Consider the following 13052-nt stretch of genomic DNA (forward strand, 5'->3'; position numbering starts at 1 on the left):
TTCTAATGAACAGAACATGACAACTAAGATGGGATGTCATGTCTGAAATTTGACTACAAAGAACAATTGAGACTTTCTGTCCTCACTTCTCTTTCTTGAAGCCCTTGCTTACTCTTGGGAAAGCCAGGTGCCATATTGTGAGCTCTCATATGGAGACTCTCCAGCAATAAGGAATGAATGTCTCAGGCCAACAGCCAGCAAAGACCTGAAGTCTTCCAAGAGCCATACAAGTGAACCTGGATCATCTGTGGCCTACAACAGCCATGTGATTTTGGAAGCAGATCTTCTCCCAGATGAGACTTGAGACAACATACAGGCCTAGTGGGCATCTGGATCATAGAATTATGAGAGACCTTGATCAGAGGACCCAACTAAGCCATACCTAGATTCATGACCCACAGGAATTCTGAGACCGTAGTGTTGTCTGTAGGCAGGCAAGATGTAATTTGTTACGCAGCAACAGCTAACTAAAACAACTGTCTATCACCCAAACTACACACTTGACTTTTTCCTTTTTATTAGGATTACAGTGAAAGGAAATGTAACTCCCTAAAATAGAAGTAAAATCTTAGGTAGAATGGAAATAGAAGATATTCATAATTAGAAATAATTATTCAGAATCTATTCAAAGGGAATGATAGCTGTATTTGGTACTCCAATCATAATGCCCACTCATAATTTAAGTAACATTCAAAAACCCAATTGGTGCTTTCACATTCATGGCCATTTTTGTCCCTCTCCAAATGGCTACAAATAGGTATGACTATCTTCTCCACCTTATAGATGGAAGGATTTCATAAATTCCATGAAAAGAAGGACCTCTCTCTTATTCAACTCTGCTTCCCCAGTGCCTAGCTCCAAGGGGAGCTCTGTAAATATTCAGCACACATTTGTTGAGTGGATGCCTCCCAAACCAATGGTATCTAAAATGAAGAGGCTTTTAGCATCAGATTCTCCAACTGACGTTTATTTACACATCAATTAATCAACAAATCTTCTGTCTCTCTACATACATGTGGTAACACATGCATATGTTTTCATAGAACCAGTTTATGTGTTTCTCAAACAATGCAAGCACTTTTGAAAGGTTCCTTCAGCTTTTTGAAAGACAGTAGGGAGATCATTCCCTAATTTAATCTTGTTTTTCATACAGCTGTACTCTGCCAAAGACAGAGGCTCTGAGCTCTTTTGTGATCTAACAAACCTTTCTTGATAAATCAAATCTCTTCCCTGGGAATCAATTCCTATAATCACCCAGGATGATGCTGGAAACAGACTTTCCTAAGAATCAAAAAGGAGGTCCTCAACCAGCTCAGATACCCTCATCCCACACAATACCCTACAAACCCCCTGCCAGGCCCGACCTCAATGTCCCTGATAAAGTGGCAAGTAGTAACAGGTCTTGTCAAAGGTCCTTATAAAATAATAGATGTTACAGAAATCTCCACAGAAATGCAACAAAGTTGCTCATAAGGAAACATGACGTGGAGAATTTGATTAGGAAGCACATATATCTTAAATTCTTTTCCTTTTCAAAGTATCTCAATCAAGTGATTATTCAATCTTTACTCAAAGTCCAGTCCTTTCTCACACGATACCTAATAAATAAGTATTTGTTCACAAAAGCATGTGAAGCCATTAAATAATCATCAATCTGCATTTTAGGAAGATAAGAAAATAGGTATGACTCTTGGAATTATATAACTACATGTAAAGGAAATGCAAAATATCATGCATGAAGTAATAGTAACATTCATTCAGTATATTGAAGGGTTTGTAATGTGACACTATTAGAAGCAGGGAAAATGGTGATGCGCAAAATGTTTGATCTCTAACATTTCAGAATTTAGAGTCTAGTGGGATATATGAATTTTAAATTTAAACAAGTTAAAAATCAAGGAAAAAACATAACCCTGACAATTGATAAATGCTATGAAGAAAAAGGTAAGGGTAGCAGTGGTATATAAATTAGGGAGAACTAATTTAGCGTCAAATTCAGAAGACACGGAGTGTCTGAGCAGGAATGTCTCAACAAGACTGAAGATTCAAGGGCTCTGTAGCCCAGAAGGGCTTGGGTTTCCAAGGACCTGCATTCTAGTGCTTGGGAAATTGAGGGAGAGGCTGTGTTGTTATGTGAGGCTGGGATAATACGTGCTATCCAAGACCATGGCTCTAATTCTAGCTACATATGCAGCCCAAGTCCTTTCCTTAAGCCCCACGGTCAGTGTGCCACTGTATACTCAACATCTCATTAGGTACCAAACTGAACTCCTGGTCTCCACCAAACTTGTTCCACTGTCATCTTCCCCATCTCCACTGATGGTGACTCCATCCTTCCTTCCTGTGTCTCAGATAGAAAACCATACTACCATCTTCCCTGACTTCTTGCTTACTTCCACAGTCAACTCATCAGCAAGTCTTATCAGTTTACCTTCCAAACAAGCCAAAATGCAAAACTCCTTGGCATCCTCCCACAGCCACCCAGTCCACACCACTACCATCTACCATGACTGCTTTGCAGTCTGCTCCTGGGTCACAACAGAAGTCTTTATAAGTGATGAATCCTTTACTTGGAATGATCCAGTAGCTTCTTACATTGCTGACATGAATATCTAAAGTCCATAGCATGGTCTATGCGTCCCTGATGACCGGCCACATTTTCCCTCACTGTCCCCACATCTGCTTCTTGCATTTCCTCAAACACAGCATTGAACACCCCAGGGCCTTTGTACTAGCAGCTCCTTGCCTGATCTCTCTAGGAATTAACCCTCCCTATTGCACCCCACTACATACTCCTGTGTTACCTTATCAGAAAGGCCGGACCACCTCATTAGAAAGATGAAAGAACGCACTTTATCACTTACCTTGTTGTGGCTTTCTTCTTAGCACTTACTACTCCAATGTGCATTGCCTATTTACCTAGTTGCATAGGGATTCTATCTGTCTGGTTCACTACCATCTCCTTAGAACCCGGAAGAGTTCTAACTAAAGGAAGCCAAGGTCTACTTTTAACCATGTACTTTATTGGGTTGCCACATGGTCATCTCCAGAAATCCTCTCATAATAAAACTATAAATCCCCCAAAAAGAAAGGAGATTGAGTAATGAATATATTACTGAGATGGAAGCGTTGAAGAAGAATGAGGAAGAGTGAGAGAAGTCTGGCCAGAAGGATGAGGAGAAGGGCAATCTATGGTAGACAGGTCTGTCTTTGGCCCCTGAGTCCCTGAGACGGGCACTGTGGCGGATCAGAATGTGCTGAGAGGAAGAGGGGCAGAACTAGAAGTCATAAGAGACGTGTAAGGCAGCTAAAGACCAACTTCATCTCTCATAATTTTGCCTAAACTTAAACCCAGAGGAAGATTTTTTCAACCAGAATGAGGAGGAGATGAGTATCTTCATAACACATATTTTCCTTGCCAAAAGACTGGTCATGTATTTTTTACAATCATTTAAAAAATCCACAGCAAACTAAAATGTCAAACAATAGGGGATGTTAAGAAATTATGACATAGCAACTCAATGTAGTATTATGTATAATCATAGCTTTGAAAATTGTAGCAACATGAAAAATGTCTATGATATAGTTTTAAGTGCAGAAAGCAGAATTTTAAAATGTGTCAATGCTGTGATTAAACCTATTCAAAAATTGGGTTCACTTCTGGACATGAAATGTAAAAATGAAATATCAGTGATTCCCTAGGATTGTGAGAGTCTCTATGATTTACCATCCCACTCCCATTTTTGGATTTCTAAAATATGACAATAATCTCTTTAAATATAGACTTAAAATAGAGTGATTCTGGGGGAAGGGGGCTTTGTCGATAAACCTAAAGAATCTCCCAGGGCCAGTCCTCCCAAGAGCACTCTCCAGACATTGAACAAGTGTGCAAGAGACCCTTTAATCAATTTCCTCAGCATAAATTAACCATGAAACTCTCCGCTCTGTGTAACCACCTACTACATGAGAGTTTCTATGACAGAAAGCAAAAATGGGCAAGATTCAGTTCTTGCTAGTATAATGCTTATAATTCAAGAGAGAGGATTTATGGTAAACACAAAAATAGGCATTCTAAAATAACCTTTTATTAGGAAAATCATACGAAAAATGTTAACTAAGCACTACGGAATTAATTTCTTCATTCAGTTTTTGGTTTTAGAGATCAAGAGATGATGACTGAGAAGGTGCTCGGTGAGGAGTGTTTCCCCGGGCAGAAGTTCCAGGGAAGAGGAGAGTCTGAACACAGCAGAGAGGCACTTGACATGCACCAGACTGTATTGTAGATCTGGCTTGAATACAGAAAAAAACCTATAGGGAAGCAGCTGAGGCTGCTTACGGGCCTTAAAACAGGGTCCAGGAAAGGTTTTTGACCAGGAAAATGATATGTGTAGAGACATAGAGTGGAAATTCATTTGGTAACCAGAATGGAAAGAGTCTGAGTTCAGGGACTAGACAAACCTGTTCCAAACCCCAACTTTCTCATTTACTGGTTTTGTCACATCGGGTCAGTTCCTTAGCTGCTGAGACTCACTCTCTTAATCCATAAAAAGGGTTAATTTTGGCTCCTTGGTAGGTTTGTTGTGAAAGTTGACATGATAGAACAAGAAAGTTGGCAGCAGGACAGAAATTGGAGTCTAGAAGACTCAGCAGTGACATACATGACACTGAGGGCAAAGGCAATGTCGGTGATACACGTGAACTCCAAGCTGGGGGCCTGCAGAACAACAGTGCCCCCACATTAAAATGGGTGGGTCAGAAGGATTACTAGTTTGAGGATTGATTTGTGCCTGAGCATTTGAAAATTAAGGGACAGGAGCAATTCACATGAGAGTAAAGTCACGATGCAGTAGGATATTAAGAGAAAGATGTGGGCTGGACACACAGAACACATTCTGTGAGATTCTTAGTAGTTGATCATTCCTGTTCCTGAGGTCTACAACATAACTACCAACCTCCCTCTACAGCTCACCTGGATACATGCACCCTAAATATGCAAAGGAGTTGTTGAATCAAAATACCTTTTTTGGCATATATTCCAACTGAATTTGGCATCTTATATTTTCCTCCATGGCATGTTATCTTTTTAAACACCTTTGTTGAGACGTAATTCATATACCATATAATTCACCTATTTAAACTATTAAATCCACTAGACTTACACTCTTCACAGATGTGTGCAATGATTGCCACATCCAACTTTAGAACATTTTTGTCACCCTCTTTATGAGGTGTGATCAAAAATATGGTGAATGTTGCTGCCAAGTCCCATCCAACAGAAAGTTGAACTCATTAAAACACTACAGCACGTTCTTGTCCACTTTATTCACAAGATCTGGCACCATGAACCACGCAACTTTTGGCTCTTTCACAAAGTCAAAACGACTATGAAAGGTAAACATTTTGAATTGACTTAGGATACTGAGGCAGCCACAACAGCACAACTAAAAACAATCACAAAAGAGGACTTCCAGAGCTGCTTCAAAAAGTGGCAAGAATGACCGGATGAGTATTTGAAGGAAGCTGCAGTATTCTGAGGGGAATTAGTGGCAGTGTGTATTTTACTCTAATAAAAAAATTTATTTAAACATTCACTGTCATTTTCAATCACAACTGAAATAACATGGGCATGCACACACACACACACACACACACACACACACACACACACACAACCCGACTTTGCTTATCCACTCATCAGTTGGACATTGGGTTGTTTCTGCTTTTTGGCTATTACAGATAACTGTGATATGGAAAGTCATGTACAAGGTTTTGTATGGCTTATGTTTTCATTCTTCTTGAGTATATAGTGAGGAGTGAATTGCTGGCTTGTGAGGCTTATGTTTAACTTTCTGAGGAAATGCCACACTGTTTTCCAAAGTGACTATACCATTTGACAATCCCACCAGTAATGTATTAGATTCCAATTTCTCCACTTCTTCATCAACATTTTTTATTGTCTTTTTTATTACAGTCATCCTAGTGGCTATGAAGTGGTATCTAACTGTGGTTTTCATTTGCATTACCTGATATGTAATGATGTTAAACATCTTTTCATGCACTTTTTGGCCATTTCTTTGGAAAACTGTCTAGAAAGATCTTCTGCCTACTTTGTGCACGTGTGTGTGTGTGTGTGTGTGTGTTGCCCCAGGATTGAACCCAGGGCCTCACACATGCTAGGCAAGCACTCTACCAATGAGCTCTACCAATATCCCTAGCTCTTGCCCATTTTTAATTGGGTTATTTTACTTTTACTTTGATGTGTTTTTAAAATGCGATTTGTGGGGAGGGAGGTACTCTGGATTAAACCCAGGGCCTTCACACTGAGCCACATTCCTAGCCCTTTTCTATTTGTTTTTATTTTGAGACAGGGTCTCACTAAATCACAAAGTTTCCCAGGCTGGGATTAAACTCATGATTCTCCTTCCTCAGCTCTCTGATAGCTGAGATGTGCAACACAGTACCCAGTTTAAAGTGCAGAATGTTGTCTTCCTTGTTTTTATTGTGGAAAATAGAGGTAGTCTATGGGTATATATAATATTGTCTATCAACAATCAGAAAATCAGAATTTTTTTCCTCTCATACTGAAACATCTACAGTCAATCTGGTATACATCTGTGTTTGTGAGAACTGGTGTTTTATGCCCTTGTCAGCAACTATTAGCATTTCAAAACAATAACTGCTCGGCCTGCCAGGATGACAAATTATAGATGGATTTAATTCTTTATTCTCAGGTAAAAAGTTGGTGTTGCCTTTTTTTGCACTGCTCTTTCATGAACCCTAGAGACAAATTCAAGGCCAAACCAAGGACACATTAGCAGAGTGCAGTGTGTTTTTACCTGTTTTTATACATAGTTGGCTTACTATGTTTTGCAGGCTTTGTCTTTAATTTTAAAAATGTAAATCTCCATCTCTGGAGACCTGTTCCGAGTTTTCCTGGGAGTCTATAGAAGGTGTACACTTAGTGTGTGGTCAAAAGTATATAGTTATAAGCCATAGTATTCCCAATCTGCCAATTTCCATGGGGTCCAGGCCCTAAGTGCTGGCTTCTTGAGGGATCCACCTGCTATTATGGGTTGAATTGTGTCATCCCAAAAGAAATACTGGTGAAGCTCAAACCGCCTGTGCCTCAGACAGTGACTTTATTTGTAAATAAGGTACTGACAGAAGTAATCAAGGTAAGCAAGGTCATTAGGATAGACTCTAGTCCCATATGACTACTGTCCTTCTGAAAAGAGGAAGTTTGGAGACAGATACAAAGAATGAAGAGAATGTGCATACACAGAAGATGGTCATCTGCAAGACAGGCAGAGGCCTGGAACAGATTCTCCCTTTCAGCCTTCGGAAGGAAACAACCCTGTTTGGATTTCTGCCTTCTGGCCTCCAGAACTGAGAAGATAAATCTCTGTGGACCAGTTTATGCCACTTTGCTCTGGCAGCCTCAGGACACTGTGGAGTCCAGCGAGGGCCAGAGCTATGACCACCTTGGGGGAGGCTCTCTCCCCATGGGGAGTATTCTCTGATTAAAGTTACAAAAGCTGCATCGCCATGTAGCCCAATGAATGCACTGCAACTTGGTGTGTGTGGATGTGTGTGTGCATGCAATACTGGAGATTAAACTCAGGGGTTGGCACTGAGCTATATCCCAGCCCCTCCTTCCTTTTTTTTGACAGAGTCCGGATAAATTCCTCAGGCTTGCCTTGAACTTGTGATCCTCCTACTCAGCATCAGAGTAGCTAGGATTATAAGCATGTACCAACACACCTGGCAGTACCACACTTTTGCTATGGTTGCACTCTGAGTTTTGGTCTAAGGACTCCAACACAAGCCTCTAGAGCACTGGGCCAGAGCCCTTTCCCTTCTCTACCATCACAAAAGATGACCCTAGTTTCATTACTGGTTCAGACTTATCCTGATTCCATTTAACCTCAAATGAGTAGTCCTTCTCCTGTTCTCTCCTCCTCCAGCTAATCAACCAGTGCCCTGATCATACTGATCAGACTTCTTACATGGCTCGTGAATCTTGCACACTTATACTGCAAAGCTTCACCACTCTTACCTAGAGCACAACAGCCCTTAACTTGGTTTTCTGTCTCCAGACCAACTCCTTCCCCCAACACTAAACTGGAGTGATTTATTTGGTGCCTCTCCTCACAAGAAGTTCTGTGAAGCGAAGGACTGTGCCTTGTTGCAATCATAATAGATGTTCAGAAAGTGTCTAATGAAGGACTGGAGGGAGGAAGGGGTCCTCAGTACCTTAGGCAAACACATTTCAGCAGATGCTTCCTCCACCCACCAAGTCCATCATGCAGAGAAACTTCAGTTTACATAGGGCTCTGGTATTTTAATAGGAAGAGAGCTTCTTGGTTTATGTATGATTATTGCTAATCCTTAGTAACAAAACCCCCCAAATTCCATAAGTACATGTGGCTAGCATAGAGGCAGAGCTGAAGGACAAAGACAAGTAGCAGGAAAGGAAGAAGGGAGGGAAGCATACTTGAATTCGAGTACTATGTCTGGCAGTTACAGTGATACCTCTGTGGTCTAACTCAATTCATTCCAAATTTGTGTTTAAACATGAAAAGTTTGAGAACTGAACATATTTTTCCCATAAAAAATAAACAGAACACCAAACAATTGGTTCGGAGACCCAAAATTACACTTATAAATTCATTTTTCCTGGACTTTAACAATTTCACAATGTTTTCTTCATTTAATTCTATCATGGTTCTCATGGTTTTCCTCTTAGCTTTACTGCTGGTATCACTAACTTTCTTTGGAGCCATGGTTGCAATATTTTATGCAAATAAAGCAGGGGTGGGGGAGCACACTAACAAATGTTTTAAAACACTAACACAATCACTATACATTGTCTGGAAGAGAGCGACACCTAGACTGAAGCCATCACCCCTTTCAGTCTGTAGCAAGATGAGACTTGTGACTTCACTCTCAACCTGTACAGGTTTTTTTCAAGTCAGATTTCACTTTGACTACCTACCAAAGTTATGAACACTGAGTAGATTTTTTTTTTTTCAAACTTTGCTGTTCCTGGAAAGTTCAAGCTTGGAGCCATTCGACAACCAAGTTATCACTGTAATGGGACTCTGCATATCACTTAAACCCTGTGAATCTTGGTCTTTTATACATCAAATGCAGATGATAATACCTGCCCTGCAATCTTTCATTGCATCGTTGTGTCACACTAATAAAACAGGGTATATAAAATTACTTTTAAAATCCTAAGCCAGGTGTGCTGGCTCATGCCTATAATCCTAGCACTCTGGGAGGCTGAGGCAAGAGAATTCCTGGTTAGAGTCCAGCCTGAGCAACCTAAGATGACCCTGTCTCAAACTAAAAAATAAGAAAAGGATTTGGAATGTAGCTCAATGAGAAGGCCCTGGGTTCAATTTTCAGTGCAGAGGGGAAAAAAAAAATCTTTAAAATGTAAGGTGTTACCAGTCAGTGGTTATCTACATACAGATTCTTAAGCAAACAAGCAGTTACTCTCACAGAAAAACACAAATGACAATCTAATAAATGTTAAGTCATTCTCTACCATACATTAGCCTATGTTTAGGAAGTCCTTTACTTTTTTGGTTTAATACAGTTGTGCCTCAGGATCTGTGGGGGATGGGTTCCAGGATCTCTTACACAAAAATCTTCCAGTGCTCAAGTCCTTATATAAAACAGCTTAGTATTTGTATAAAGCCTATGGGCATGCTCCCATGTCCTTTGAACTATCTGTAGATGGCTTATAAAACCTGATACAATGTAAATGCTATGTAAGTAGTTGTTACGCTGTTGTTAACTTTCTATTGCTGCACAAAGTACTGTATCTGAGATAAGCAGCTTAAAAGGAAAAGCCTTTATTCTTGCTCACCATTTCAGAAGATTCACTCTGCGTTCAACTAGCTCTGTCTCCATCCTTTCCCAGCCTCTGTCCAGGCAAAATGTCACGGTGAGAAGCACGGAGAAGCAAAGCTGCTCACCTCACGCAGTGAAGATGCGAGGGAGGGGTTAGGGTCCCAAGATCCCCTTCAAGCCACGCCCTCAGTGACGTCACTTCCTCCCCTAGGCCACACATCCTCACAGTTTCAGCCACCTCCCAGAAGCACCGTCAGCTGGAGAACAAGACTTCGATGTATAGGCTTTAGGGGACTTTTAAGATCTAAAACATACTTGTATTGTTTAAAGAGTAACAAGAGAAAAAACTACATGTAATGACAAGAAAAAAATGTACAGTATCTTTTTGTTTTCAAATATTTTCAACCCACCCAGGTTTGGTTGAATCCATAGATGTAGAACCCACAGTTAAGGAGGGACGACTGTACATGTGAAGTATTCACAAATGCAGGAGGTTGACCCACACGGACCGGGGATTTAGCGCAGTGGTGCCATGCCTGCCTCGCAAGCTCAAGGTCCTGAGTTCGATCCCCGGGTACCACAAAAAAAAGATCGAGCCACAAGAAACTGTCCATAGTTGATCGTGGCAATTTCAGTTTAAAGTCCCTGTGATGGTAGCAGTGAAATGTATCTCAAGATCGAATCACTGTACTGAGAGGTTTTTCACTTTGGAGTCCATGGCTTTTGGACCCATAAATCTTCTGAAGAATTTGTATCAATGTGCATTTTTCTGAAACTGCTTCCTAACTTTCCCTCGGTTTTTTCTTGCTTGTTTCTTATTTTATTTCTCTTTGTGGCACTGGGGATAGAACCCAGAGCTTTAGCTCTGAGCTACATCCCTAGCCCTTTTTTATTTTTTATTTTGAGATAAGGTCTTGGCAGTTCACTAAGTTTCCCATGCTGGGCTCAAATTTGCCATCCTCCTGCTTCGGCCTCCTTAGGTGGTAGGATTACAGGCTGTGCCACCACATCCACCTCATTGTTTAAAAGATTTATGAGCCAAAAATGCCAAGAACAACTGGCTCCTTCACATTGCTTTGAGAAACACTGCTTGTAACAGTTCGGATGATCCATGGCCAGAGAGGTCACTAATTTCTGAGATATTCCATTCCATGGATGTCTAAGTCTACTTGTTTCAAAATTCCTATCTTTTCAGAGCCAAAATGGCAAACACAGCAAACCCTACCTCCCATACAGCAAATCCCCTCCCTCTTCCAATTTTTCCCTGAAGTTAGAAAATAGTATTCTTTTTGTCCACAGAATGAGTCTGAGCCTTCTCCTTTCCAAGTCAAATAGCTCCAATTTCCTTCACCATTCCACCTAAGATTTGCTCTCAGAAGTTTCAGTTCCCAGACTGCGCCCTGTAAACAACTTCTCACTGGTCAATGTCACTGCAAAATCTGAGTTTATGTTCCCTTACATAACTTCAAGGCCACAATACCTGACTTGTCATTGATCTCAGTTGACTGTATTCCTAGCTAAGAAAGATAATGAGGTAAAACCAAATAGAAATGCTCAAATAAGACAAATTGGCTGTGTTTTCAAATTAAATCATATAGTTTTCTAGACAGAGGGCCTACTCAGATCCAAGCCAGTCTCCAGAAAAGCAATGTTCAGTGTTATGTGCCTGGCCCTTGACCTCTCTAGGTTATCCTATGTGTCGGGATCATACCACAAACACACACACACACACACACACACACACACACACACGTCACCTGTCAACATTGGTCCAAAGTGCAAAAGTCCTTCCAATTCTTTTTCTTCTCATTAATACACTAAAGCTACCATGCTTAACATGGAAAGAAAGGTCTATGCATTCTATTTCCCCACCTGGAGAATGGGTACAAGCAAACCTTATTCCTCTTTTTCATAACTGTGATAAAATATACATAACATAAAATTTACTATTTTAACCATTTTAAGTGTACAGTTCAGTGCATATTATCAGACACATTTACAATTGTTACGTAGCCAATCTCAAAATCCCCCTTTTTTACATAAGCATTAAGCAACCAAAGCTATGTTAAAAGAATGTAAGAATTCCTGGAATTTTTAAAATATGTGCTCAATATTAAATAAATATAAGCCATCTACATAATTCACTGTCGTGGCCTTCCTTTCAAAGATACAACGGTTTTTATGATTCAAAATTTTTTCTTTCTAAAAAGAATAATAACAAATCTTGCGTTAAAGGGTTAACTTGTCTTAAGAATGTCCCTGCCAAAGGTCATGCTAAGTGATTATGTGAAATTGTTTCTCCTTGATTTTTGTAAGTGTTTCTGAAGTACATGAACAAAATATAATTATACTTCTTTGCCAGGGCTGCCTCCATCTAATCGGCAGACATCAGTGTTTTGTTTTGTTTTTTTAATGTTTTGAATGGTTGGGAGATTACTATGGGTATTTAGTAAAAAGCGCAATTTCAAATTACACACTGCTTCAGGGTGCCAAAAACACCATGCACCATCATCCTTGATGACGTCCACACAGCACAGCCCTAAGAATGGTGGTTGTTCGTCATCTGGCTTTGCAAAATTGGAAGATGAAATTGTAAACAATGTGTGCTTAGATAGGCCTCATTAGAAAAGAGGGGGGTGCCTTAAATATGGTTCTAATTTTTGTTATTCTAGCAATACCTTTTAATCAACACTAAGCACCTAAATCAATGTTACAAAGAGGCCCTTATCCAAAAGGAATAGGTTTATCCAAGGACATTCTAAAAGAAGATGACAAGCAGATTTACAAGCATATGACCTAGTAAAATTTTGGACCTCACTGGCCAAGGCTTTTATTTATATACATATTCATATAAAAGCATTACCATGTATGTGTGAAAATATTAAAATTGCTTCAACTTTAACATAATGCTTAGAAAAAGATACAAAGTAATCACTCCTTGGCATTAGTCACAAACTACACTATTAATCATGGCCTATATCTCATCCATTGATGACATAGGCACAGAGAAACTACAATGGCTAAATCCAACATATCATCATTATTAGGAGAAAACAAGCCAAATCTCAAAAGCAGATGGCCCACGACCAAGTGTGAAAATAGCACATTGACATAGCAAAAGCTAAATCATTTTATTAAGATCATTCAGAAGTTAAGCTACAGTCTATCTTGCTCAATGAATAGTTAAAGCC

At 39.9% G+C, this 13052-nt stretch overlaps 1 protein-coding gene across 6 annotated transcripts in view; it reads right to left on the reverse strand.

The window, feature by feature from the left end:
• Creb5 (cAMP responsive element binding protein 5) overlaps window positions 1–13052 on the reverse strand; it is a 418076-nt gene that overhangs the window by 395082 nt on the left and 9942 nt on the right. The window contains exons 2-4 of one of the 6 annotated variants that reach the window (XM_087206598.1): window positions 12772–12798; window positions 10568–10581; window positions 2234–2247 (exon numbers count right to left, since the gene is read on the reverse strand). The exons of the other annotated variants lie outside the window; for them this stretch is intronic. Of the exons in view, the coding sequence (XP_087062724.1) occupies window positions 2234–2247; window positions 10568–10581; window positions 12772–12798 (55 nt within the window). The remainder of the gene's footprint in view (window positions 1–2233; window positions 2248–10567; window positions 10582–12771; window positions 12799–13052) is intronic. 6 annotated transcript variants of the gene reach the window in all.

This window comes from Heterocephalus glaber, unplaced genomic scaffold (genome assembly GCF_053883595.1).
Source record: "Heterocephalus glaber isolate CG9 unplaced genomic scaffold, H.glaber_assembly_v1.0 deba00000676, whole genome shotgun sequence".
NCBI classification, from domain to species: Eukaryota; Metazoa; Chordata; class Mammalia; order Rodentia; family Bathyergidae; genus Heterocephalus; species Heterocephalus glaber.